This window comes from Drosophila sulfurigaster, chromosome 2R (assembly GCF_023558435.1).
Source record: "Drosophila sulfurigaster albostrigata strain 15112-1811.04 chromosome 2R, ASM2355843v2, whole genome shotgun sequence".
Taxonomy (NCBI): Eukaryota; Metazoa; Arthropoda; class Insecta; order Diptera; family Drosophilidae; genus Drosophila; species Drosophila sulfurigaster.
The window spans coordinates 36,533,544-36,560,605 of record NC_084882.1 but is presented as its reverse complement, the minus strand read 5'-3'; the positions used below and the strand labels follow the sequence as shown (position 1 = coordinate 36,560,605).

Genomic DNA, 27,062 nt, shown 5'->3' with positions numbered 1-27,062 from the left:
AGATCTATTCTCTTTTCTCTCTCTAGTCCTCAGTCTGTCTGGGTCTGCGTCTGTTTTTTAAATTTAACAGTGTCTTGCCGGCTTGCAATCCGCAAAATTGAATTTGATTGTGATTTTTTTGTATTTCCATTTTTGTTATTTGTTGCTTGTTGCTGCCTCTGTGCAGCGAAGCGTGTGTATTCAAATGCGATGCTGGTAGTCGGACGCGACGTCGCTTTCTTTGTATTTCTTTGGGCTTTAGTTAACCAAAAAAGAGAAATAAAAACAAAAAAGACAAGCCACAAAAACAAAAAAAACAAAACCAAAGCCAAACCAACAAAAAAAATAGATATCGACGAAGCGACAAATCAAATGAAATTATAAAGGAATGGAAGAACTGGACAAATCGATGCGAATGAAAGCAATAAATTAAGTTGATTTTCGTTTGGCTACGCAAGCCGATTTCGATAAATGAAACGCCAAACAGTGGTTCACAGGCTGGTGAAAATCGATAACATTAAGTTAGGAATTAATTAAAATATATAAATGAATATTAAACAAAGCTTTCGCTGCAAACTTTTTTATTTAGTTTTCTGTTTTTAAATAATTAAATTTAGTAATAAGTTTTATACCATTCAACCACTGTGCTTTGTGAAACAAAAGGCCCACAAAGCAAGAAGAGACCCCAACTCAACTCAACCCAATCTCAAAGACAAACTCAAAACCCAAAATCACGCCATGAAATATGAAACGAAGGGCTGCTCTCGAGAGTCGCCAGTGGCGATCTTCTGTCAGGGAAGTGAACTTAACTTCAATTCAGAGTTAGATGAGAGAGTTACGAGTATTTACCTGCTTCTCGACCAGCGGCTGCGTGTAGATGAATTCCTTTTTGGGCGAGTAGATCTCAGGCGGCGTTCCCTTGTACGAATGCCGCAGCACATTGTCATCCAAACCGAAGCCTGCAAATGTATCTGTTGTTGCATCCATTCGATTTGATGCTGCTGTCTGCTGTTTCTTCTCCCGCTGTTTCGCCCTCTCCCATTCCTCGTAAGCTGTGCGCGTGGGCTTTGCTCGCAGTGTGGGCGTGTCGCTGCCCCAACTTTGGTCATCCTCATCGTGCAGCTTTGTGTATTCCGTTGTTGTCCGTGTGATCTCTGCATCCGCTTCTCTCCGATAGAGCAGCTGATGGCCCTCAGTTGGGAGCGTTGCTGGCTCCGTTCCTGGCGACGCATTAGACATAGCGGACTTCAGCTTAAGCTGCTGCTGTGGCTGTCAATTACAATTGGCAACGAGGCACGTACAGCGAATGTGCGTGTGTGGCTTCAGTTCACTATATTGTGGTAGTCTATTGTATCTACGTACATACAAGTCGTGTGTGTGTGTGTATGTATGTATCTATTATGTTGATTTTACTGGCTTGCTTATTTTGTTAATTGAAATGCGGCAGTCGCCGTTGCCGTTGCCGCTGTCGTTGATGTTGCTGTTGCTGTTGTTCGTTGCTGTTGCCGTTGCCGTTACCAAAGGCGCTGTTGTTGGAGCTGCCTTCACCGCAACGCACGCGCTCAGGCAGCCGCAACTGAGACTGAGAGTGAGGCATGTACGAGTAGTAACATTGTATCTTCTATTCTTCCAGATAACTGCTCGCGGATGCTGAGGTGCTGAGTTCTTGTGATTGTGGTTGTGGTTGTTGTTGTAGTAGGACTATATTTTGGAGACCTCTTCATGAAATAAAACGATTTAAGAAGTTAGCAACTGACTAACGCGACTCACTTGCCAAAAAAAAAAAGCAAAGCCAGATAAACTACTGATACAGATACAGATACATAAGCAGATACAGATACAGATACCATGTGCTATCACGCACACGCACGCATTACGTACATAAGAGTATGTAAATATGTACACGCATATCTATGTTTGTATCTTTCGGTCTATCTTTTTGCTTGTCATATGAAAGTGTTCGCGCTTAGCCACTGAAACATCCAATGTTATTTCGCATTTCTTGTTCGTTCACACGATCTCAGCATAGATACAAACATACATAGCACAGCACAGCATATAATAGTATACTCTATGTGTATGTATGTGTGTATCTAGACAATACATATGTATTATGTTGTTGCTTTTCATGCTGCATATTCAACTTAATATTTATCAACTTTAGCAACTTTTTGTTGTGATTTTTTAGTTGCCTTTTTTGCTGTCTTGTGTTGTGTTTTTTTTTTTTTTTGCTTCTTTTACTTCTTGATTAACATTTAGCTAGCGACATCTAGCGAAGGTTGCCGTCAACCGAGTCAAAGTTTAGAGCAAGGCACACACACACGCACAGACACGCACTCACACAGACACAGACACACACACAGACATTAGTAGATATGCATTTGCAATTAGCCAGGCTCAAAAGCAGCAGCATTATTACCGTTATTTATTAATCAACAGTCACGTTAAACCGAAATCTGTTGAGCATTGTAAACACTTGTTGTTGTTGTTGTTGTTGCTGGGGGATGCCAGGACTCGAAAACGTAACGCGAATCGTTATCGGAATTGAAATCGGAATCGGAATTAAAATTGAAACGGAAACGGAAACAGAAACTGAAACTGAAACTGCAACTGAAATTTGTATGGACGTTTGGGTATCGCGAATGGAATCTGAAAAATTTAACTCTCGATTTGTCGTACGTTGTTGACGGGCCCAAAAAAATAAAAACTTAAATCGCTGCGCGCGCAAAAATCGAAAAAAAAGACGAAAGACCCGAAATGCCCGAAAAAAATAGCAGAAACAGAAATTAAAGTCCGCTTGCGCGTTTTCGCGTCGATCGCTCGAGTTCCCTCTTCTGACTGTTTGACTGTGTTTACGCTTCTGTTTCTGTTGCTGTTTCTGTTGCCGCGGCCACGCTAAACTCGCCGCCAGCACAACACATATGTACCTTAATACATACACGCTCACATACATAGACGCACACGCCACAAACACACTCTCATCTCAGACGACAATCATTTCGCTGGCTTTAGTTGACCACGAGACGCCTTAGAGAGCGGTTTTTTGCCTGTCGGACTCCGCAGGCTTTGCTTGCCAGGCATCCTGTCTGTGCATCCGGATCTGAGACAGCCAGGTGGCTGCCACCAAAAAGGCCTCTAGCTGCCACCAAAAGGGGCACGAAGTCGTGCCGGCCCAAAGCCGAAGCCCGAAGCCAAGCGACGAGCTCGAGCCGCTTCGAGCGATAGCAAAGCTAAAGCGCTCTATCGAAAACGTGTCAAGCGATCGTTTACACCAACACACACAGAGAACGAGAGCGAGAGCGAGACTGAGAGAGAGGGACAGAGATGGGGAGAGAGATATATGTGCTTATATACACAACAACGCTACAACTACAACGCTAACGAGAAACCGCGTGCTGAGCGAAGCTTTCAAAGAGCACAAGCTTCGTTCGGCAAAATATTCTCTTAGCCGACTCGCAGCTTGCACACAGAACTCAAAAATACAAAATCGAAACAAAAACACAGAACATAAACCGTAAAAGAAACAAAACAAGTAAAAAACGTATTGCTCGACATTTAAATACCTTATCTTTAATACCTAAAAAACACTGCTTCACAAACATCGAGCAATAGATGGCGCCAGTGCGGCCTAATGTTGCGGAACCGCGCACTATTTGTTAGATACAAAAACTTCTTGATTAGTTTGTGCGATAAGCAGCTTTATTATCCAGTCGTGATAAAACTGACAGAGTAGCCACAAACTTAAAGCAAATTTATGCCCATATGTTACATACATATGTATGCCAAAGTTCAAGGCCAAATCATACAAATTGCGCCAAAACTGTGCTTAGATTTCATGCCTCATTTGCTACGGAGGGGAAATGAGTAAGAAACAAATCATAAATATAATTTCCTGTCGAATTCCCATATTTCATAATCATTGGTCACAGACTTACACACTCATTATTATACTGTGATTAAGTCTGGTAAATTAATTTGATTCCCTCGAGTTAAAATAGGTCCTTTACTCATTTACTTACTCTGATGAATAAGAGATTTCTTTTGCTGCATATTGATTTCATTTTGAAAAGAATAAGTATTTTTTTTTTTTAACCGAATTCGATGGGTACTGGATTTAAAATACACTTTGAAAGCACAAAAGCCCGCATCGGCTTTTATTTAATCGATCTATATGCTATTGAAGTCCCTGATTTCAGTGCTGCACACGTAACAAGAAAAAAACAACTAATGCAGTTGAAAAAAACTAAACTAAAAAAATAAACTGCAGAGGCGGAAAACATATAAAAAAAAACTGTTTATCAGTGAGATACGTACATGAAAGATAAATAAAGCTAAGGCACAGAGATCAATTTACTTTGTAATTTATGTTATCTTAACCTTCCCGGTTTGCGAGATTGTCTTTTCCCCCGGGAAAATAGCGGAGAATTCATAGAGATTGCCTGAAAGTATTCTATGAATGTGATAGTTGATGATTCTTCTTGGAAGAGTAAAGTTTTCATTCTTTGTGATCTTCAAGAATAAAAGTCTAATTAAAGGTTGAGTTGGCTCCAGTTGGCTGACAGCATCAGTGGTCAAAAATAACCCATTCTTGGCTTGGCTTGGCTCCCCTCACATAACATATAGTATATAAATTGTATATAGAAGAGCAAGAGCAAGAGTTTTTTAGCTGGAATACATCATTTCTATTGCAAATTACCATATGTAGCAATTGACCTTTTTGCATATACAAATATTTTCTTTAATCAAACGCAACAACACAAGAATTAATCAATTAAAAGAGACGAGCGCTCGTTAGCCACATTAAAATATAGTTGAAAATTAAAAATCCATTTCACAAACTTTGCTTCTTCTCGTTGTTGTTGTTGTTGTTGTTGAGGCAGTCATAAAAATTAGAAATTTGGCAAAGCTAAAAATGCTAATGAAAAACAGAGAACTGAACAGAACAGAATTAAGCAAAGACCCGAGCCGACCTAAGTACATGCAACAAGAAGACGTTGCAAGACGGCGGCGACGTGCAACAGATGTTGTGTAATTAACAACAGTCAGGAAAATGAAAATGAAAATGAAAATCAGGCTGCAACATTAAACAGCAGCCGATTAACAACAAGTCTTACAAAACAACCAGCGAGAGCTAAACTATTCATTCACCGAAACTCAAATACACTCACAAGTTGAAGAAGAGAGAACTGAAATGATAATTGAATTAGCAAGTCGAATAATTAGTAGTTTATCTAGGTTGGCGAATCAATATACCCTGTACAAAAGAGACGCACATCTTTCTGGGAATAGTCAAAGGGCAATGATCAAACGCACTTGAAACAGCAACAGCAGATGATGCTGATCAGCAGGCATAAGCTAAAAAAGATAGAAGATTGAAACTGGAAGCATTCGATCATCTTAACAATTAACGCATTTAGATCATTTAGACTGAATGGCAGCACGCGCAGCTATAAACTATAAACTTGTGCTCCGAGTGTATATTTTGTTTAACATTCGATGTTGCCACACAGAGATCAGCGATCGGCGATTATCGCGGCGGATGCGGCGCGTATCTTGCAGATGCAATCTCTGCGATGATCGCGCAACTTCAGATACATAAATACTATATGTTATATACAGCCATGGATGATCTCTTCTATGTTTTGTGTGTGCGTGTGCGTGTTGTGTGTGCGTGTGCGTGTGTAGCTATCTAAATACACATCTAGAAGATGTGCCTGTCAGACAGTGCGTCTGTTTATTCATCCGTGTGCCCAACACGCGCTGCCCTCTTAGTCATTTCTCGGGATGTGCCCCTGACTCGATGAGTGTGTGTGTGTTTCATTTTCAACATACTCTTTTTGGGCCAGCACACTTGATTAATAAATATTGATCCTGATTGAATGATGGAAAGCTTACGAAAACTTAAATGAATGTGAATACGCATAGACGAGGGATTTCTGATGGTATTCGCATAGTTACGAGTAAAGAGGCCGCGAGCACAATACGAGTACTCGGTATTCGATTGGGCTCAGGTTTTGGAAGTTCGCTTGACAGCTGCTCAATCAAATCAAATCAAGTCAAATCAAATATTTGGGCTATCTAAACACAAACCTTTTTGACATTCACCCTCTCGCCATCGAGCATCGTCCGATCTCTGTGATGGGATCGCAAATGTTGCGTAGCGCTTTGCTTCGCATTGCTTTGCTATCGGCTGTGATGTCTAAATTTTCGAAATTCGCAAAAATCAAAGTCAATTACGTGCGCTGTCAATCAGTGGACAGGAATCGATCTAAATCGGCATAGAAATAGAAATAGAGATAGAAATGAGGAATATCATCGCAGAAGACATGCGTAAGAGCATTTTAGTGCGCACAAGTTGCGTGGACCGAGCGAATGACGAGTGCCGATCGTCGAGTATCTTGTGGATACATTTCGCTTAAGTGTATGGCATACATCATCCATTCAACTACATACGTCGTTGTACATTAATAGATCCATTGCACGCGTACGACAGCCTATACAATTCTTCCCAGATGGCGATGGAGCCGCCGTCGCAGTCGCTGCCTCTGCCGCAGTCGCTGCCGCCGCCGACTGAGATGCTGGCCGTTGTGCGTTGACCCTGAGACAACCGCCCACGCAATGCGCAAATATAAACTAATGTATATCTATTTATCTATTCCAATATATATGCACATATGTCTTCTTCCCATTCACAGAAAGAGAGAGAGAGAGACAGAGGAGAAAGAGACAAGATAGAGAAAGTGTGCTGAGAACAATATGCTAAAAATGTACTTGAAAATAATCACTTGGGCTTTGACTTTGATACAAGTATCCAGTCCAATCGAATACTTTTTTATACCCACAATCTTATTGATGAGTTAATTATGAAGAAATCGCCAAACAGGGGTATTAAAAGCCCGAGTTATGATGAGAAGTACCGCTGAGTGGAAAGGCGGCATCATAAAAATTGACTTCAATATGGCATAATAGATTTAAGTATTGTTTAACTGTTTCCTGGACAGCAGCAGCCCCAAGGTCGCCAAGCGCTTTGAACTGTCCGCTAACTGGAGAAAGACATAAGGCCAACTATGTGATGACTGAATTGTTGGTTGGCTGGCTGGGTGGGAAATAGAGATGATAGAAGATGAAATTTAGAATGCGAATTTAAATTTGAATTTCGCATTTCGTATTTCGAATTTAAATACTTTCGCTGTCATTGGCCAGTGTCAGTGGCAGCATGTCAGGCCATAATGGACTTATTCAACTCGTCTCAGCTTTCTGAAATGCAGCTCCTAATGTGAATGTGTGTGTGTTTGTGTGAGGAAAATGCTTGAATTGAAACATTGTTTTTTTATTCAATGAATTGCGAGTGAGACATGCATATAATATGCAATGTCTTAACTCGATATGAGAAACCCTCAAGCTCAAACCTCGAACTCTACTCAGTCAGCTAAGCCCAGGAGGGGGGCCACAAAAAAATGTTGTCTGTACATATTTCTCCTTAATTCGTTGGTTCATTGATTTCTGAAAACGAAATTGAATGCACTCATAAAGCAATGAAGTTGCATAAATACCAGGGCGTATTAGAACAACAGTAAAGACAACAGCCAAAGCAAAAGAAACAGAAGAGCTGTCCGAAGTGTATGCAAAATGGTTGAGTGTGATCGACTGCGAGACACGCTGTAGTCAAAACTTTTTACTGTGATATTTGTGAAGTCAAATGTCCTACTTCTTTCTGTTTCTAACTTGTCACTCTTGCAAAAATAATGCAGAACTTTTCGCAATGATATTTGTACAGAGTGCAGAACAGTATACTGTGATATTTATTCTATCAAAGTTTCACATGTCTACTGTTCCCTACTTGGCCACTCTCTAATAACACTCTTGGAACAATTATGCACACATTCTATATATGTATTTCTATGTGCATATATAATTATGTATACTTCTATATAGACGTCGCTGCGTCAGCAGCACGAGCTCGGGCAGCGAGGCAGCAGCGGACGGCGGAGCAGCAAAGGAGCTCTCCAATTGCAGACGACGACGGGTGGGCAAAGAAAACTGATGTGAGCCGCTTATGTCTCACTTTCTGAATGTCTGATGGCTTATTGCTTATTGCTCACGGCTCATGGCTTATATCGCTGCTTTTTGGCTTATATTGCTTAAGCCTAAGCTCTTGTTTATGGCATGCAAAATGGGCTTATTGCATAGAATTGCACATGGCACTCTCGATCATCGGGCGATGCTGTCAATTGCAACACAGCAATCGCCACTTGCCACCTGCCACCTGCCAGTTGCCAGTTGTAGCTTGCCACTCGGCTGAGGCATCAATTGATCCTCGTTTGCGATAGGCACAGCTGTTGCCAGCTGATGTCTGCAGGTGCCACGAGTTGGAGTTGGCGTTGGAGTTGGAGTCGGATTCGAATTTCGCCTCAGACAACCAGCTGAATGAGCTTAAAGAGCCACAAGAGCTGAGAGCTGAAAGAGACACCAGACAGGCGTTGAGTTTACACCTCCAGCTGCCTTGAACTATTGACATTACACATTTGAGGCGCATTTTAATTACGCGCTCAGCACTGAGCTCTTCGTGAGTTTCTTGCATAATCGCCAGAGGGAGGGGAAAGAGGGGGCAGGTGTTAGCAAGCCGGTTGTAAGGGGCGCAATTTATAGTTACGGTAGCGCCAACAAATTGTCATAATGATTTACAAACATGCTAAACAAGTCTTGTGGCCACTTCTTCAATTGACGAACTTAAAGATACTTTTTAGCACTTCTCTCTTCACTCACTCCATTAAACATCTATGTATATACCCCGTTCATATCTCAATTTCATATAGGGTATTATCATTCTTTAGAAACTAAAGAGCTCCAGCATTATTCATCTTATGGAAACTCACTGTTCCTACCACAATATATCAAGCACAATTGACCTTTGTCACACACCAGAACAATAGCAACGCCTAGATACAACTACAACAAGTACTCTAGGCACACTCATAATAGTTCTCCAGACAGACGAAATTAATTATAGTCTTGTAAATTGTCTTGAACAAAATTATTAATTGATCGCAGATAAATGCTGTGTGGCAAAACAGAAGAGCGACAACAATGCTCGATGCTGTAATAGCTGAAAGAATTAAATGTCATTTACAAGACTCTTAAAGCTGGCGCCACTCGGAATGCCAAATGTCACGTTGAGACTACATATGATGGCTCGATCCGAACTTCCAACTAATATAAAGCTGGGATTTTTCTTAACTTTTAGCATTCTTATGCATATATCATAGAGTAGTTTCCCATAAATCACATTATTTACTGGGAAAAATATGTGAAAAATAAGTTTCTATCGAACAGGAAGTCGTTGAAAGTATGCAATAGGTATTAAAACGAATTTCTTGAGAAACAAAGTATGCAATGCTTTTCTTTGAAAAATTTACCGAACAACAATTGATTCAATTCATTTGTGATATTTCTATTGAACTTTATTCTAATTTCTTCAAACTCTAGTTAGCTAACGAGATTATCGCATATTTTTATGAAGTATTTATTCTTCTAGATATTTCCAACACTTTTATCGACATTCGGGAGTTGAGCAACACTGTCAATAGTCCTGCCAGTTAAGGAGCACCTGCCTGCAATGAGTAGAAACCAGTTTAGACGCAACGCACCCTCGGAGCGGTCGTTGGCCATGGACGATGTGGACAGCGATGAAGCCGGTTACCCTGGCAACGATGCCCAAAGCAAAGCGTCGAGCAAAACAAGGCGAAGGAAATCAACAAAAAAGAAGCTCGAGCGTCCATAAATCTGATGAGATGGATGATAACTTCACTGCCAGCTACTTTAGCTTATGCGTCACAGGCCAAATAGTATCAGCCACATTTCCACTGGGTCCCGACAAGGAATTCATCTTCTGCCGCTACGAATTAGTTGCCGGACCGGACTGGCAGCTTGCCTCTGGAGCGCAGCACGGTCTGACACAGATGTCGACCAACAAGAGCGGCCACTTCAATGATAAAATTGTCTTCAACATGCCCATTGAGGTCACATACAAGAGCACCAGTCCCTTTGGCTGTAAGTTTCCCTTTTTCTTTCCTTTTGCTTTCACATACAACTCTTTTTGCAGGGCCACAGATCTTGATCAGCGTCTTTGGACAGAACGGCAGCAGTGCTGAGACTTTGCTGGGCTATGCTCACGCACATCTTCCGGTCTTCGGTAGCCAACGAGGGAGCGATCAATCCTCCGTTCTCAATGAAGTTCCCATTCTTATGCCCAGGTGCCAAAGCATGTTGGCCGACGTGACCAGTTGGCTGCTGCGTCGCCAGCCGGAGCTAAAAGATCCCAAAGTGCTGTTGGACAATCTGGCGAGCAAGGGTGAGTTAGCTATCCATTAGAATTGTTAGGTCTCTCTAATACTTTTCTGTGTTGTAGGTCTCTGCATGGAGTCCTATGGCACGTTGGAGCTGCAGCTGCACACGATAATGCGAGGAGCGCGTAAGCTGGGCTACCATTGGCATGCGTAAGTGCTGTCGGAGATCTGTGAATAAAACGTGCAAATGAGACTCGGTTTGCAGTGATGCAAACAAGCGTTTGTTCTAATCTAATTGGTCGAGGTGGTTGTTGGGGTGTTGTTGGGTCAGGGAAAGAACTCTGCTGCAGGGTGGTTGCCTCAAACTTGACCATGACCGGCGTTGACTGCCTCGACTTGGCTGGGCTGGTCGAGCGTGACGCTTACACTAATCCGACGCGACAAATTTGCAGCAATTGGGAAACGAATTTGAAATCCAACTACTTTGGATTGGCCAAGTGCGTTCTAATTGGATTAGAGGGCAATTAGTCTTAAGACGCTCGCGACTCAAGTGTTTCCTACCACACGTCGCATATAAAGGCAGCCCAATTGTCCCAGGCCAGAGCATTCGCGTCCAGTCCGGGGCCCAGATTCAATTGCTATGGACAGCAAATAGTTCTGCCGCGGAGTCAGTCGGAGTTCAGTGGAGTCGCTATCGCAATCGAAAGCCAATTACAAACGAAGATCGACCACCGAAATCGAAGTCAACTGCTGGGATAGACCACAGTTGAGCCATGATCAGTCTAAATCATCCAGCTTATTCCCAACTGCGGGATGGCAACAATCTCAGCCTGGCGGAGAGCGTGCCCGCCGAAATCATGCATATGGTGGATCCCTACTGGTATCAGTGGCCACCATTGGAGCCCATGTGGTTCGGCATTATTGGTTTTGTTATCGCCGTGCTTGGGTAAAGTGTTCAAGAGCGGTGTTCCAATCGAACCATTAAACTGAATCTCTTCTTTTCTCTATTGGCTAACAGAATAAGTTCGCTGACGGGCAACTTCATCGTGATGTACGTGTTCACTTCGTCGAAGGGACTGCGAACACCTTCAAACATGTTTGTGGTCAACTTGGCTTTCTCTGACTTCATGATGATGTTCACCATGTTCCCCCCGGTTGTGCTCAACGGATTCTACGGCACCTGGATCATGGGTCCGTTCCTTTGCGAGATTTACGGCATGTTTGGATCTCTCTTCGGCTGTGTGTCCATCTGGTCCATGACCCTGATTGCCTACGATCGCTACTGCGTCATTGTCAAAGGCATGGCACGCAAGCCGCTGACTGCGACGGCAGCTGTAATCCGTCTCTTCATTGTGTGGCTCATCTGCGGCATCTGGGCACTGTTGCCACTCTTCGGTTGGAATCGATATGTTCCTGAGGGCAACATGACCGCTTGTGGTACGGATTACTTCGCTAAGGACTGGTGGAATCGCTCCTACATCATTGTCTACTCCCTTTGGGTGTATCTCACTCCCCTGATGACCATCATATTCTCCTACTATCACATTTTAAAGGTGAGTACAAAGAACTGCTTGGCGAGGCAAGCTCTTAAACAATATTTGTGGCTATCCTCAGGCTGTGGCCGCCCACGAGAAGGCCATGAGGGAGCAGGCGAAGAAGATGAATGTCGCATCGCTGCGCAACACCGAGGCAGAAAAGAGCAAGGCCATTGAGATCAAGCTGGCCAAGGTGGCATTGACCACAATATCGTTGTGGTTCTTTGCCTGGACTCCCTACACAATCATCAACTATGCGGGCATCTTTGAGTCCATGTACCTCTCGCCACTGGCAACAATTTGTGGCTCGGTCTTCGCCAAGGCGAATGCTGTTTACAACCCAATTGTGTATGGCTTGAGGTGAGTTTGCCCCACACAAAAATCTGACTATATTATTAAATTATCTTTTTGCCCGGCAGCCATCCTAAGTACAAGCAGGTGCTCAGGGAGAAGATGCCCTGCCTGGCCTGTGGCAAGGACGACTTTGCCTCAGACTCCAGAACTCAGGCTACCGCTGAGGTTAGCGAATCTCAGGCCTAAACAAACCAACGAAAAGAACGACGACTGCAGCAACCAAAGACGACGAGGATGAAGATGACGACTTGTGATTTTTAGGCACAGGAACTGAGAGCTTTACAGGATTCTAATCTAAAGCATTTTGCTTATAAACTATAAAAACCAAAAAAAAAGATAGCATTCAAAAATGTAAAAAAAAAATGAATAGGAAAATGGAAAATTGAAAGTGAATAAGTAGTTTGAGATATTAAAGTGCAACTGATACAAAATCAAATTAAATTTTTTCTTTCTTCTGAAATAAGGCGTGTTTGTGTGAGATGCTTTATAAAGCACATTGCCTCTAAAGAGTTTTATGATTTTTATTGAAAAACTAACATTTCAAACATTCGCTGGTCGAAGTCATTGTCATGGTGTAAAGGTTACAAGAGGAGGATTAGCTGTCGCCTTAGGCGTAGTAGGTGTTGAAGTCGAGGTCAATCAAGGTGCCATTGTTTCGTCGCTCGCGTAACTCCTGTGTAAACAGTGCATGTCCTTGCAGCAATATGAAGTCAATGAGCCGCTTATTAGAGCTCTGACGCAGTGCATCCGGATCAGCGCGTTTGCGTAAGTAGTTAAAGCAGCAAGTTCTGTTCAAGATAAGTTGGAAATTAATATGAAATCATTTAAGTTTTGAAGGTCACTCACCGAAAGTGCTTGGTTCCGCAGGCGCTGGCGCACTCCTTGCCACAAGAGTCACATGGAATGGCATCGGAACAAGTAAACCACATGAAGCATATGCCTAAGGATTTACGACATTAGCTGAACAATACTCAACCTTTGGAATACTCACATAGTAAGATGATCTGAATGTGCATTTTGTTGGAACTGCGGATACTTGATGGAAAAATATATTATTCAGAAGCTTGTGAGACACATAGGAAGTCCTGCGATGGGCTGTCCCGAGTCAAACAGCAGCAGCAACTGAAAGGACAGAGCTACAAGTGTCTCTGCTCTTATATATGCTCAAAAGATCCACACAGACAAACACACGCTGAAGTAACGGCGCAGTAAAATTCAAAGTGACCATTGAAGCATGTTGCAGACCATCGAATAAACAGATTCATCCAAGTATGGATATGGACATGCGACGCATAATAAAGCATCCGCACACACACACACATACGGACAATTGCAACTTGCGCAACAAGTTTGTGTAGCATACTTTTTGAGGTTGCTTCGCTTAAGTGGGTGTGTGTGTATATGTGTGAGCTAACCGCAATCACAACAGTTTCTCACAGGTTATAAAAGTTTGAAATCGACCCTGCCCGACGACATGGCATGCATGTGAATGACATTATTATTAAACAATCTAAGAATAAGTGGGTGTATGCTATCATATTTATTTGTGTATATACAAACGAAGAATTTTAAATGGCCATTTCAGTTGCTTACGATATACGATACACGATGATTCACGATCTGCGATGATACACGACATTCAATATATCGAAACCGGCATTGCGATAATTTTGTCGAGGTGGCAACGCCGCCTCTGAGAAGCAACAGCTGAGCACAAACAGCTGCGAAGAGACGGACACAATTTCGAGCAGCAGAAAATTAAATTTTCCTAAGATAAAATTAATAATAAGTGAACATGTGGGAGCCGCCACGACTGAGTGCATCGCTGCGTGCAAAAACAGAATTGGAATCGAGGCCACAGCGCTTCAATGGACTATCACAGGAACGTTCAGCAATTACAACTGCAGCGGCGTCCACGACGACAAGTTTCACTGAGTAAGCCGCTGTAATTTTCACACCTGATGAAATTCCACTTATCTCAATTGTGTGCATGTGTCGTGTATGTGTGGGTGCCAACATATGTTACACTTTTATTTATTTCAAGAAAAAGCGAACAAACCATTGTCAAATTGCTAGCACAGTTGCCGGCAGAAAAACAGCCGGCTGCAAAAGTGCAACTACAAAAACTACGCAATCTAGTGCAGGAATGCATGGGATACGAGGAGCAGCCCCAGGTGGTAGAGCATGCAGCACTATATCTGTTCTGGCTGATGCTAGATCAACACGTGTTGCTGGTGGCCACCACAACTCGACTGCACGCCATGTTCGGCAACACATTCGATCGGAAGCAGACGCAAATCCACAGCGCTGTCCGATCCATAGCGGATGCTCTACAGGAGGATGAGTTACAGGCTCTAAAGCGCTGGATGCAGTCGCAGCGCAAGACTTACGACAGCCCGCTGTGGGGCGAAGATATCCACATTAGTTGTACGCCGGCGGACAGACTGGACATCAGCTTACTAACGAATCTATCGCCAGAAGCCGCGCTCAAGAACCGCACAATCAACAAGTTCACCATGAAATATAAGACGCAAGGTGCAACGTTGGCAGCCGCAACGCAGAGCAACTCTACAGATGGCTTTAAGCTTAGTTCGGAGCTGGAAACGTTGCTGAGCATTTCCCAGAAGCTCGAGGATGAGAATCTGTTGAGTCGCGTGGGCGACATTCTTGGCTCGAAGCGCAGCAGCGAGGATCTGCAGAATGAACTGATGGAATTGCTGGGCTTTGAGCACTTTGAGCTAGTCATTCAACTGCTGCAGGATCGCACCAAGATTGCCCAGCAATTGGAACAGTATGCTTCGAGATCGCGTCGCGTCAAGCAGGTGAAACAAAAAAAGGAACAGGCCAGCTCTGTCGGCGCCGAGAAACGACCCACTGTGGCCACCACTGTCGTGGTGCAATCAGCGCAGGAGAAGCAGCTAGGCAAGCAGCAGCGGCGTGAGGAGAAGAAACTGCAACGCATCATGCGCAGCATCAAGGACGAGGAGGATGACGACGACGCCGGCGGAGCAGTGGCCATCTCTGCACAGCAGCTGCGCATGCAACATCAGCGCAAGCTTCTGGAGGCGTCCCAGCGAGAGCCGCTGCTCCTGACTACCAAAGCGATCAAGGCTGAGCAGTCCACGTATACGGCACCCATTCGATATCCTTATGTGTTCGACAGCCAACTCGAGGCCAAGCAGCATGCCGGCTTTATTGGAGGCAGTCGCATAACGTTACCGGAGAATGCTGAACGCATCGACAACAAGCAGTGGGAGGAAGTCAAGATTCCGGCAAGTGAACCGCCTCCATTGACGGTGGGCAATCAACGCATCAAAATTGCCGACTTGGATGATATTGGACAGATGGCGTTTGCCAACTGCAAGGAACTGAATCGCATCCAGTCTGTCGTCTATCCCGTGGCCTATCACAGCAACGAAAACTTGCTGGTCTGTGCTCCAACGGGAGCGGGCAAGACAAACGTGGCCATGTTGACCATTGTTCACACGATTCGGTGCCATCTAGAGCAGGGCATCATCAATCGGGATCAGTTCAAGATTGTCTACATTGCACCCATGAAGGCTTTAGCGGCGGAAATGGTCGAGAACTTCTCAAAGCGCTTGCGTTCGCTGCAGATCAGCGTTCGCGAACTGACAGGAGATATGCAGCTGACTAAGGCGGAGATGACTGCCACACAAATACTGGTGACGACACCAGAGAAGTGGGATGTGGTCACCAGGAAGGGTAATCTACTTAAACTCCAATATATTTATTTTTGTTAACGCTTTGTACTATTTGCAGGCAGTGGAGATATGGCACTCATCAGTCTGGTCAAGCTGCTTATCATCGATGAAGTGCATTTGCTGCACGGCGAGCGCGGTCCAGTTGTTGAAGCGTTGGTGGCACGCACGCTGCGTCTCGTGGAGTCCTCGCAATCCATGATTCGCATCGTGGGCTTGTCTGCCACACTGCCCAACTACATTGATGTGGCGCACTTCCTGCGCGTGAATCCCATGAAGGGCCTCTTCTACTTCGACTCACGCTTCCGCCCCGTGCCGTTGGACACGAACTTTATTGGCATCAAATCAGTGAAACCTCTGCAGCAGATTGCCGACATGGATCAGGTGTGTTACCAAAAGTGCTTGGAAATGGTGCAGCAGGGACACCAAGTGATGGTCTTCGTTCATGCCCGTAATGCCACGGTGCGAACTGCAAACGTGATCCGTGAATTGGCGCAGCAGAACAACACAAGTGCGCTCTTCCTGCCGACGGATAATAATGCACATGGTTTGGCCAATCGCTCCATACAAAAGAGTAGAAACAAGCAACTCGTCGAGCTGTTTTCCTGTGGCTTGGCCATGCATCATGCGGGCATGCTGCGTGCAGATCGTCAAATGGTCGAGAAGTACTTTGTCGAGGGCCACATTACAGTTCTTGTTTGCACGGCGACGCTTGCCTGGGGTGTCAATTTGCCTGCACATGCGGTCATCATTCGGGGAACGGATATCTACGATGCGAAGCATGGCAGCTTTGTGGATTTGGGCATTCTGGATGTGCTACAGATCTTCGGACGTGCAGGAAGACCTCAGTTTGACAAGAGCGGCGTGGGCACCATTATCACCAGCTACGACAAGCTCAATCACTACCTCTCGTTGCTGACCAATCAGTTCCCCATCGAATCAAACTTTGTACAGTGCTTGGCTGACAATTTAAACGCAGAGATTGGACTGGGCACGATCTGCAACGTGGAAGAGGCTATCGAGTGGCTCAGCTACACGTAAGTCAAGTCATTAGTTGTAGTCGTATGTTATTTTAAGCCTATCTATTCTTCAGCTATCTTTTTGTTCGTATGCGCATTAATCCCCATGTCTATGGCATTGAGTACGCAGAGCTGCAAAAGGATCCCACGCTAGAGGCGCGTCGCAGGCAGCTAATCATGTCTGCATCGATGAGTTTGGACAAGGCGAAGATGATGCGCTTTAATCAACGCACCATGGACATGAATATCACCGATCTGGGACGCACTGCCTCCCACTTTTACATCAAATACGACACTGTGGAAACGTTCAATGAGTTGATGAAGCCATTCATGAATGAATCTGAGCTGCTGGCCATGATGTCGCAGGCGCAGGAGTTCCAGCAGCTCAAAGTGCGCGACGACGAGCTGGAGGAGCTAGACGAGTTGCGTGAATACTACTGCAAGTTGAAAGCCTTTGGTGGCAGTGAAAATGTTTGCGGCAAGGTAAGAGAATGGAATACGAAACTATTTTGAAAGTGGACTTAACTAACCGCTCTGCTTGCAGGTTAACATTCTGATACAAACTTATCTGTCCAATGGCTACGTGAAGTCCTTCTCTCTCAGCTCGGATATGTCCTACATCACGCAGAACATTGGCAGAATTGCGCGGGCGCTCTTCTCGATAGTGCTGCGACAAAACAACGCCATTCTCACAGGACGCATGCTGCAGCTGTGCAAGATGTTTGAGAGGCGGCAGTGGGACTACGACAGTCATCTGCGTCAGTTCCCGGCCATCAATGCGGAAACCATTGACAAACTTGAGCGTCGTGGGTTGAGTATCTATCGACTGCGTGATATGGAGCAGCGCGAGCTGAAGGAATGGTTGCGCAGTGATCGCTATGCTGAGCTGGTCATTCGATCTGCGCAGGAGTTGCCGCTACTCGAAGTGGAGGCCAGTCTGCAGCCCATCACACGCACCGTGCTGCGTATCACAGTCAATATTTACCCCGACTTCACCTGGAATGATCGTGTGCATGGCAAGACTAGTCAAAGTTTCTGGCTGTGGATCGAGGATCCCGAGTCTAACTACATCTATCACTCGGAGCTGTTCCAACTGAATCGCAAGAGCGTTTTCAGCGGACAGTCGCAGCAGCTTGTGATGACAATTCCACTAAAGGAGCCACTGCCGCCACAGTACTACATTCGCGTCACCAGCGACACTTGGCTGGGCAGCACCACCTGCATTCCACTCTCCTTCCAGCACCTTGTGCTGCCCGAGCATCATCCGCCGCTCACGGAATTGTTGCCCTTGCGTCCACTGCCAGTGAGCAGTCTGCAGAACGAGCTTTATGAGTCGCTCTACAGCTTCTCGCACTTCAATCCCATCCAGACGCAGATCTTCCACTGCCTCTATCACACGGACAACAACGTGCTGCTCGGCGCTCCAACGGGCAGCGGCAAGACAATCGTTGCGGAGATTGCAATCTTTCGTGCACTGAATCTGGATCCCAAGTGCAAAGTGGTCTACATTGCGCCACTCAAGGCGCTGGTCAAAGAACGTATCTCGGATTGGCAGCAGCGCTTCCAGCGCTCCTCCCTCGGCCTTAAAGTAGTTGAGTTGACAGGCGACGTCACACCAGACATTCAGGCCATTCGCGAGTCGCAGCTGATTGTGACCACGCCTGAGAAGTGGGACGGTATCAGTCGATCGTGGCAGACACGAGATTATGTGCAGCATGTAACGCTAATTGTGATCGATGAGATCCATCTGCTGGGCGAGGATCGTGGTCCAGTTATCGAGGTCATTGTGTCGCGTACCAACTTCATTAGCTCCCACACAGGCAGATCCATTCGCATTGTGGGCTTGTCCACGGCCCTGGCCAATGCCCAGGACCTGGCCAACTGGCTGGGCATCAAGCGCATGGGTCTCTACAACTTCAAGCCCTCGGTGCGTCCTGTGCCGCTGCAGGTGCACATCAACGGCTTCCCAGGCAAGCACTACTGTCCACGCATGGCCACGATGAATCGACCCACATTCCAGGCCATTCGTACTTATTCGCCCTGTGAGCCGACTATTGTGTTTGTCTCTTCTCGTCGTCAAACGCGTCTCACAGCACTAGACTTGATCACTTTTGTGGCGGGTGACGAGAATCCCAAACAGTTCCTGCACATTGCCGAACAGGAGATGGAGCTCATTCTACAGAATATTCGCGATCAAAACCTCAAGTTCTGCCTGGCATTTGGCATCGGACTGCATCATGCTGGCTTACAGGAGCCGGATCGTAAATGTGTCGAGGAACTGTTCCTTAACCGCAAGATCCAGGTGCTCGTGGCCACAGCCACGTTGGCCTGGGGCGTCAATCTGCCTGCCCATCTGGTAGTCATCAAGGGCACAGAGTACTTCGATGGTAAGGTGAAGAAGTACGTGGACATGCCCATCACGGATGTGCTGCAGATGATGGGACGAGCGGGACGACCGCAGTTTGACAACGAAGGAGTCGCTGTTGTGCTGGTGCATGACGAGAAGAAGAACTTCTACAAGAAGTTCCTCTACGATCCGTTCCCCGTGGAGTCCAGTCTGCTGGGCGTGTTGCCGGAGCATATCAATGCTGAGATTGTGGCGGGCACAGTGCAGACAAAGCAGGCGGCTCTCGACTACCTCACCTGGACGTACTTCTTCCGCCGTCTGCTGCGGAATCCCTCCTACTATCAGCTGGAGGGCATCGAGCCAGAGAATGTGAATGCTTTCATGTCCAGCCTGGTGGGCAAAGTCGTCTACGAGTTGGAGGGAGCTGCCTGTGTTGTTGAGCGGGATGGTTTCCTAGTGCCCACGTTCCTAGGCCGCATCAGCTCCTTCTACTATCTGTCGTATCGCACAATGAAACATTTCCTGGACGATCTGCAGCCTGGCATGGACACCAAGGAGGTGCTGCTGGCTATTTCCGACTGCTATGAGTTCGATCAACAACCCGTGCGTCACAACGAAGACAAATACAACGAGCAGCTGGCCGAGACGAGTCGCTTCCGGCCACCCTCGGCCAGCTGGGACTCGCCCTACACCAAGACATTCCTGCTGCTTCAAGCACACTTCTCCCGCCAAACGCTGCCCAACTCAGATTACTTAACGGACACCAAGTCTGCTCTAGACAATGCGACGCGTGTGATGCAGGCCATGGTGGACTACACCGCGGAGCGTGGCTGGCTCTCGACCAGTCTGGTAGTGCAACAACTGATGCAGTGCGTCATCCAGGCGCGGTGGTTCGACGCCTGCGAGTTCCTCACATTGCCTGCTGTCAGCGAGGCCAATGTGGATGTGTTTCTAAACATTGCCCACGATAATCACGACTATCTGACGCTGCCTGTGCTGAAGGAGCTGTGCAGAAATGATTACGAGCTGCTGGCTGCTCCGCTGCGCGACGCTTTCGAGGAGCACGATATCGAGCAGATGTACAGGGTAAGAGAGCACGAGATCCTTTTATCTAACTTTTGATTAACAATCGCTTATTTCTCACAGGTTATTAAAGAGCTGCCAGAGTTGGCAATGCAAGTATCTGTGGAGGGTCGTTATCTGGAGGATGAGTACGCCAAGCGTCCACTCTCCATTGCAGAAGGAACAGTTGTGTGGACTCCACTGCATGCTAACGAAGACTATGTGCTGTGCGTCGATCTGCAGCGCCTTAACGTTGCCGGGCAACGACGTGCTCCTGGCCAGAGTTACACCATCCACTGTCCCAAGTATCCCAAGCCAAAGAACGAGGCTTGGTTCCTGACACTCGGATCACAGTCCAATGATGAGCTGTTGGCCATGAAGCGACTGACTCTACGCGGCACTCGTTCCTCCAACCGCATATCCTTCCAGGCGACGCCTCGACGGGGGCGACTGCAGCTCACGCTGTATCTGATGTCGGACTGCTTGATAGGATTCGATCAGCAATACGATTTGCACTTTGAGATTATCGACGCCAAGGCATAAAAGCTGCAACTTAGCACAACTAATATATGCATCCCATTTCCACGTATCACGAGCATTCTTTAAGCTGGAGGCTGATTTAGTCCAATAGTAATTCTAATAATAGTCGTAAACTAGCTTAGGACGTGATGTGATCCCCAGATTTTGAATTTTGAATACGCATACGAATATGATTATGTTAAACATTTTTATATTGCAGCTAAGCTAAGAAACCATGTTGTAATTATCCCATTAAAGCCATTAATTGAACTACAATTAAGAATGCCAAACTGAACTGAACCTACCACAATTCAATGTGTTCAATATGTTTATACCCAACTAATGATAAGATTCTGTGTTAATTATAAGGTATAGATTAGATTATTGCTCCCCTAAAGTGCCGCTAACGCTCCCTTAAAGTGACTGCCCCTACCTACAAGAGCTTCCCTCATTTTATATTAGTGTATTGATACTCTTAACCACATCACGTAAGAGAACGCCTACATTATGAAATTCCACCCAGTATGAATTCTATAAAGTGCGCAGCCAACATATTGCAGCCAGTCAGACGAGTTTCGCATTTGATCGCGTCGAGTGATATACGCATTGAACTTTAAAATGATCTCTTTAATTGTGTTGGGCCTCTCGCTGTTGGCGTTGGGCTGGTACTATCTGAAGCATCATTACTCATATTGGGAACGACGAGGCTTTCCCACCGATAAGAATGCTTCTATTCCCTTTGGATGTCTCGGAAGCGTCTTAAAAATGCAGAAGGCCATGGGCATGGCAGTTCACGATGTCTACTTGCAAAGTAAAGAGCGTTTTCTCGGCACCTATTTACTCTTCCGTCCAGCTGTTTTGGTGCGTGACGCAGAGTTGGCCCGGCGAGTGCTTGCGCAAGATTTTGCTAGTTTTCACGATCGCGGCATGTATGTCGATGAAGAAAAAGACCCATTGTCGGCATCGATCTTTGCATTACCCGGTCAGAGTTGGCGTTCTATGCGACAGAAGCTTTCGCCCTGCTTCACCTCCGGCAAGCTGAAGGCAATGTACAGCACCGGCGAAGACATTGGAAACAAGATGGTAAATCACTTGCAGAAAGAATTGCCGGAACAAGGTTCCAAGGAAGTGGATCTTAAGGCTGTGATGCAAATATATGCCATCGACATCATTGGCTCCACAATCTTCGGACTGGATATCAACAGTTATGAGCAGCCTGATAACAAGTTCAGGAAGTTGGTTACCGCTTTACCAACCGATAATCGCCTAATGGCCTACATGCAGATGCTGGTTATATTAATTCCCTCGTAAGTAACTTCACTCTATGTTAGAAAACTTAACTCCACACTCGATGTTACAGCATCGCACGGTTGATCTTCAGTCTTCGCTTGCCGAATGCGATCGGAGCTGCCATGTTAGCCATTGTAAAGGACACCATGGAGCAAAGAGAAAAACAGGGCATTGTGCGTAAGGACATGATGCAGCTGTTTATGCAATTGAGAAACAAAGGTAGTGTCGATGAGGACGACAATAAGACCTGGAGTTTAGAGACCACAGATGACGGTAAGTTGTGTTTGATATACAATAGAAATCATTGCAATAACGAAGCTCATTGCTGCAGGACACTTAAAGAGCATGTCGCTGGAGGCAATTACCGCGCAGGCTACCGTCTTTTATTTCGCTGGACAGGAGACAACGGGATCAACAGCTGCATTCACTATTTTTGAGCTTGCCCAGAATCCGGAGCATCTTCAGCGACTTCAAAACGAGGTGGATGAGACGTTGAAGCAGAATAATGGGCAAATTTCTTACGATGTGCTTAACAAGATGGAGTTCCTCGACCTCTGTGTGACTGAAACTTTGCGCAAATATCCTGGTTTGCCCATGTTAAACCGAGAGTGCACTAAGGACTTTACCTTGCCAGAAACGGATTATGTAATTAAGAAGGGCACTCCTGTCGTGATCTCCCTTTATGGAATACACCGTGACCCCGAGTACTTCCCGGATCCCGACAAATACGATCCGAATCGATTTGCAGAGGAAACAAAGAACTACAATCCCGTCGCGTATATGCCCTTCGGCGACGGACCCAGGGTCTGCATTGCCCAGCGAATGGGTCGCATTAACTCCAAGCTAGCCATTGTAAAAATACTGCAACACTTTGATATCGAAGTGATGAGCAAACGGGAGTTACAGTATGAGCCCTCTGGCTTTCCACTAGTGCCCAAGGATGGAGCAAAGGTTCGTCTCTCCAAACGGACACCCTTGGCTCAGTAGTGATTCAATGTTTAACAAATTTATGAAATGCATGAAATTCGGCTATACCGCAAGATCGATTAGATAGAAGGCTATTAAGATAATGTTCAACAGCCTAATCTTCATATCCAAATATAACGAGTCTAGTCCGAGCTGTGACTGTATCTGAATGCACCTCAAAGGGACGGACTTTAAGTCATGCTTTACCTGATATCAAACTGACTTTTATCACCAGTATCTTGAGGTATTGGGATTACCGACGCCAGCGACTTAGTGCAAGTAATTTACTATTGTATGAAAAAAAAATATTCAATCCACGAAGCCAAGTTATATTTATCTCAGTAAGGGCATGAATTGAACTAAAATGCCAATCTATAGTGAACCTACCACAAATCGAAGTGTTCAAAATGTTTGCACCTAAATAGAGATAAGATTTCGTATTATCAAAATGTATAGATTAGAAACTAATGGCTCCTCCATGGATTTCGTACATTTCAAACAAAGTGTAGCTATGCTCTTAGCACCAACACGAAAGAGCGCGTGTACATTATGAAATCAGCGTCAACATGGATTGTATAAAGTGCGCAGTCAACGAATCGAAGCCAGTCAGACAAGTTTTGCGCTTGATCGCGACAAGTGTTATACGATTCTATTCGCTTCTATTCGAACTTTGAAATGCTCTCTTTGATTATCTTAGGCCTCTCGCTATTGGCGTTGGGCTGGTACTATCTCAAACATCATTACTCATATTGGGAACGACAAGGCTTTCCCACCGATAAAAATGCATCTATTCCCTTTGGATGTCTCGGTAGCGTCTGGAGGAGAGAGAAGGCCATGGGCTTGGCTGTACACGATGTTTACTTAAAGAGTAAAGAACGTTTTCTCGGTACCTATTTACTCTTCCGTCCAGCTGTACTAGTGCGTGACGCTGAGCTAGCTCGACGAGTGTTGGCTCAAGATTTCGCAAGTTTCCACGATCGCGGCGTTTATGTTGACGAGGAGAAGAATCCATTGTCGGCATCGATCTTTGCCTTACCCGGCCAGAGCTGGCGTTCTATGCGACAGAAACTTTCGCCCTGTTTTACCTCCGGCAAGCTGAAGGCAATGTACAGCACAGGAGAGGATATTGGAAACAAGATGGTGAATCACTTGAAGAAAGAACTTCCGGAACAAGGTTTCAAGGAAGTGGACCTTAAGGACGTGATGCAAACATATGCCATCGATATCATCGCTTCCACCATCTTTGGGATGGACATCAACAGTTACGAGCAGCCAAACAACAAGTTTAAGAAGCTAGTTTCCGCTGCCCGAGTCAATACTAGATTTACAGCTCTATTTGGGATGCTGATATTCCTGGTTCCTTCGTAAGTAGCCCGCACTAGGTAATGAAAATCCAACTCATATCTTACCTATTTTTTAGTGTCGCACGGCTGATGTTCCGCCTTGGCTTGCAGAACCCTGTTGGATTAGCAATGTTAGCCATTGTTAAGGAGACCATCGAGCAAAGAGAGAAACACGGCGTTGTGCGCAAGGATATGATGCAGCTGCTCATTCAGTTGAGGAACAACGGCAGCATCGATGAGGACGACCACAAAATCTGGAGCTTAGAGAAGACAGATGACGGTGAGTTGTTCTCCGCGTGAAGTCGATTCAGTTCTATAACTTTTCCGATTGTTGTAGGCCGTTTAAAAAGCATGTCGCTGGAAGCAATTACCGCGCAAGCTTTTATATTTTATATTGCTGGTCAGGAGACAACGGGATCAACAGCTGCATTCACAATTTTTGAGCTTGCTCAGCATCCGGAACATTTGAAGCGTCTTCAAGATGAGGTTGATGAGACGTTGAAGCAGAACGATGGACAAATTACCTACGACGTGCTGAACAAGATGGAGTTCCTTGACCTATGTTTGAATGAAACGTTGCGCAAATATCCTGGTCTTCCTCTCCTAAACCGAGAGTGTACTAAGGACTTTACTTTGCCGGACACGGACCATGTGATTAAGAAGGGCACTCCCGTCGTGATCTCCCTTTATGGAATACACCGTGACCCCGAGTACTTCCCGGAGCCCGACAAATATGATCCAAATCGATTTGCAGAAGAGACAAAGAACTACAATCCCGTGGCATACATGCCATTCGGTGAGGGACCCAGGATCTGCATTGCACAGCGAATGGGCCGCATTAACTCAAAGCTTGCCATCGTAAAAGTACTACAACATTTTAATATCGAAGTAATGAGCAAACGGGAGGTGAAGTTCGAAGCCTCTGGCATTGCCCTTATGCCAAAGGAGGGCGTAAAGGTGCGTCTCTCCAAAAGGACCCCCGTGTCTCAATGAAATATTTGCCGAAGTTACGAATTGAATAAAACTCGACAATGCCGCAAATTCGATTAGATAAAAGGCCATTAAGATAATGGTGCGAAATAAATAGATAACTAATAGTATTTAAACCTCCTTATCGATGTTACAAATATATATAGAGTCGAGTCAGAGCTGTGAATGTTAATGGAGTCAACACTTTTTATTAAATGCTTCAAATTGTTGCACTTATATTATCTGTCAGATTAGTCAGCATATAAATTTATTTATAATTATTACAGATTAAAGGTACTTATTTAAAGGAACAGTTGCATAAAGTGTCTGCTTGTTTCATCAGGCTTTGTTTGGACTTTAGGGTTGCGCCAGGGTGATGAATATACAACTAGTGTTTAGTTCATTACCGATCGAAGAACAAGAATCTATTTTTATTCGGAAGCACGCTTAAAAAACTTGTAATTCAATTCATTTTACATTAGTACTTTGTTTTTTATTTTGTAGTATTTTGTTTTTTTAGTTAATACTTCTAAATTAGAGCGAATATTTCAATCGAAAATTAAATTAAATCGTCAGTAATTTGAGTGGACTCCGTCGATGTGCAGAGCACTTGGGAGCTGAAGATAGAGTAATCTTCAACAAGTGGTTCACTCTCTGTTTGTGGCGACGGGACATCCGAGTCAATGATCAGAGATTCAGGATTGATTGCCATCGCTGCAGCTTCCCAATCGATCCCTGACTCTTCCAAACTGTTCTCCTTGGATGTCTGGGCATCTTTAGACTGATCATTTGCAGCCGAGTCGATGATCATAGATTCAGGATTGATTGCCATCGCTGCAGCTTCCCAATCGATCCCTGACTCTTCCAAACTCTTCTCCTTGGATTTCTGGGCATCTTTAGACTGATCATTTGCAGCCAATTGAGCATGTTCGGCTCCGGTATTTTTAGACATATTGACGTCTTCGTTTTCAGCAATCGTAGGCAATTGAAGAACTTCGCTTTCGGTGTTTCCGACGTGCCGAAGTTGAGGTTCGCTGGAAATGGGACCTGACGATATGTCGGCAACTGGGCAGTTAATTGTATTATCAGACGCAACTCTGCTACCATTGGGACTACTGGGCAATTCATTGGGTATTTGCGCCAACATTGATGACGGCTCTTGGTCTTCACTGATCTCTTCAATGAGCAACGATGTTGATGATTCTTGGGTTGGCAAGTTATTCCATCTGTCTAAACGTATATTATTACGCTTCTTGAGTATGCAACGACGAATATGCACAGATTTTTCAATTTCCTTCGCTTCATATGGTATCACCATTTTTTTCTTTACCGCTTTGATGTACATTTTGTTGATGAAGACTTCTGAACGATTTTTCAGGCGATCCTTTTTATCGAAACGTTTCTTTGCGTCCCATAGACAATTGAAAAGAGTCATATCGACACACAGTTTGGTGCGCAGACACAATTGTCGCACATCTTCAGGACTATATTGTCGACTTAGGTCTTCACTGGTCACTCTATCAGGTTCTATTAAGCGCTGGGCTAAATCTGAATCGGACTCATCCCATTCCTTCGTCAATTCCTTGATGCTTGAGTCCAAATCTTTTTGATATTTGACCAGTGCGTGCGATAAACAACGTGTCATATTAAAATAAAAACAAAAATATTTGATGG

General features: G+C 45.1%; 7 protein-coding genes across 8 annotated transcripts in view; 4 read left to right on the top strand and 3 right to left on the bottom strand.

Annotated features, from left to right (window-relative positions):
- LOC133838496 (A disintegrin and metalloproteinase with thrombospondin motifs 9) overlaps window positions 1-2,812 on the bottom strand; it is a 41,363-nt gene extending 38,551 nt beyond the window's left edge. The window contains 2 exon segments of the mRNA XM_062269618.1: window positions 829-1,697; window positions 2,399-2,812. Of these exon segments, the coding sequence (XP_062125602.1) occupies window positions 829-1,218 (390 nt within the window). The 5' untranslated portion in view covers window positions 1,219-1,697; window positions 2,399-2,812.
- Window positions 1-10,691, top strand: part of LOC133838506 (B9 domain-containing protein 1) — a 43,752-nt gene extending 33,061 nt beyond the window's left edge. The window contains exons 2-4 of one of the 2 annotated variants that reach the window (XM_062269632.1): window positions 9,515-10,029; window positions 10,082-10,330; window positions 10,388-10,691. In XM_062269632.1, coding sequence (XP_062125616.1) covers window positions 9,654-10,029; window positions 10,082-10,330; window positions 10,388-10,479 — 717 coding nt within the window. In that variant the 5' untranslated portion in view covers window positions 9,515-9,653 and the 3' untranslated portion in view covers window positions 10,480-10,691. Of the gene's footprint in view, window positions 1-9,404; window positions 10,030-10,081; window positions 10,331-10,387 lie in introns of those variants that run through there. The other variant, XM_062269630.1, reaches the window with a different exon arrangement.
- Window positions 10,692-10,869: 178 nt separating this feature from the next.
- Window positions 10,870-12,504, top strand: LOC133838503 (opsin Rh6). The gene is made up of 4 exons (XM_062269627.1): window positions 10,870-11,211; window positions 11,284-11,818; window positions 11,880-12,160; window positions 12,220-12,504. Exons 1-4 carry the CDS (start codon window positions 11,039-11,041, stop codon window positions 12,338-12,340), a joined length of 1,110 nt encoding a protein of 369 aa, XP_062125611.1. The 5' UTR covers window positions 10,870-11,038; the 3' UTR covers window positions 12,341-12,504.
- Window positions 12,505-12,658: 154 nt separating this feature from the next.
- Window positions 12,659-13,291, bottom strand: LOC133838508 (trissin). The gene is made up of 3 exons (XM_062269634.1): window positions 13,146-13,291; window positions 13,001-13,094; window positions 12,659-12,942 (listed from the first exon to the last, which is right to left on the bottom strand). The coding sequence occupies exons 1-3, from the start codon at window positions 13,168-13,170 to the stop codon at window positions 12,762-12,764; spliced, it is 300 nt and encodes a 99-aa protein (XP_062125618.1). The 5' UTR covers window positions 13,171-13,291; the 3' UTR covers window positions 12,659-12,761.
- Window positions 13,292-13,855: 564 nt separating this feature from the next.
- On the top strand, window positions 13,856-21,115 carry LOC133838493 (activating signal cointegrator 1 complex subunit 3). Its single transcript, XM_062269614.1, has 6 exons — window positions 13,856-14,089; window positions 14,199-15,877; window positions 15,935-16,910; window positions 16,967-17,375; window positions 17,437-20,325; window positions 20,386-21,115. The coding sequence occupies exons 1-6, from the start codon at window positions 13,950-13,952 to the stop codon at window positions 20,842-20,844; spliced, it is 6,552 nt and encodes a 2,183-aa protein (XP_062125598.1). The 5' UTR covers window positions 13,856-13,949; the 3' UTR covers window positions 20,845-21,115.
- Window positions 21,116-21,240: 125 nt separating this feature from the next.
- Window positions 21,241-25,688, top strand: LOC133836857 (uncharacterized). Its single transcript, XM_062267444.1, has 6 exons — window positions 21,241-22,127; window positions 22,181-22,383; window positions 22,442-23,093; window positions 23,703-24,440; window positions 24,497-24,699; window positions 24,757-25,688. Exons 1-6 carry the CDS (start codon window positions 21,439-21,441, stop codon window positions 25,410-25,412), a joined length of 3,141 nt encoding a protein of 1,046 aa, XP_062123428.1. The 5' UTR covers window positions 21,241-21,438; the 3' UTR covers window positions 25,413-25,688.
- Window positions 25,689-25,947: 259 nt separating this feature from the next.
- LOC133836856 (telomere-binding protein cav-like) lies at window positions 25,948-26,823 on the bottom strand. The gene has a single exon (XM_062267443.1). It carries the CDS (start codon window positions 26,821-26,823, stop codon window positions 25,948-25,950), a length of 876 nt encoding a protein of 291 aa, XP_062123427.1.
- Window positions 26,824-27,062: the final 239 nt, after the last annotated feature.

Bases quoted from the DNA above. Each gene is read 5' to 3' on its own strand.
- LOC133838503 (XM_062269627.1), top strand. From the start codon at position 11,039: ATGATCAGTCTAAATCATCCAGCTTATTCCCAACTGCGGGATGGCAAC. The intron at 11,212-11,283 runs GTAAAGTGTTCA...ATTGGCTAACAG, and splicing joins TTTGTTATCGCCGTGCTTGG to AATAAGTTCGCTGACGGGCA. The intron at 12,161-12,219 runs GTGAGTTTGCCC...TTTGCCCGGCAG, and splicing joins CCAATTGTGTATGGCTTGAG to CCATCCTAAGTACAAGCAGG.
- LOC133838508 (XM_062269634.1), bottom strand. From the start codon at position 13,170: ATGCACATTCAGATCATCTTACTAT. The intron at 13,095-13,145 runs GTGAGTATTCCA...GTAAATCCTTAG, and splicing joins CATTCAGATCATCTTACTAT to GCATATGCTTCATGTGGTTT. The intron at 12,943-13,000 runs GTGAGTGACCTT...TATCTTGAACAG, and splicing joins TGCGGAACCAAGCACTTTCG to AACTTGCTGCTTTAACTACT.
- LOC133838493 (XM_062269614.1), top strand. From the start codon at position 13,950: ATGTGGGAGCCGCCACGACTGAGTGCATCGCTGCGTGCAAAAACAGAA. The intron at 14,090-14,198 runs GTAAGCCGCTGT...ATTTATTTCAAG, and splicing joins ACGACGACAAGTTTCACTGA to AAAAAGCGAACAAACCATTG. The intron at 17,376-17,436 runs GTAAGAGAATGG...CTCTGCTTGCAG, and splicing joins GTGAAAATGTTTGCGGCAAG to GTTAACATTCTGATACAAAC.
- LOC133836857 (XM_062267444.1), top strand. From the start codon at position 21,439: ATGATCTCTTTAATTGTGTTGGGCCTCTCGCTGTTGGCGTTGGGCTGG. The intron at 23,094-23,702 runs GTAGTGATTCAA...GTTTTGCGCTTG, and splicing joins AAACGGACACCCTTGGCTCA to ATCGCGACAAGTGTTATACG. The intron at 24,700-24,756 runs GTGAGTTGTTCT...CGATTGTTGTAG, and splicing joins CTTAGAGAAGACAGATGACG to GCCGTTTAAAAAGCATGTCG.
- LOC133836856 (XM_062267443.1), bottom strand. From the start codon at position 26,823: ATGACTCTTTTCAATTGTCTATGGGACGCAAAGAAACGTTTCGATAAA.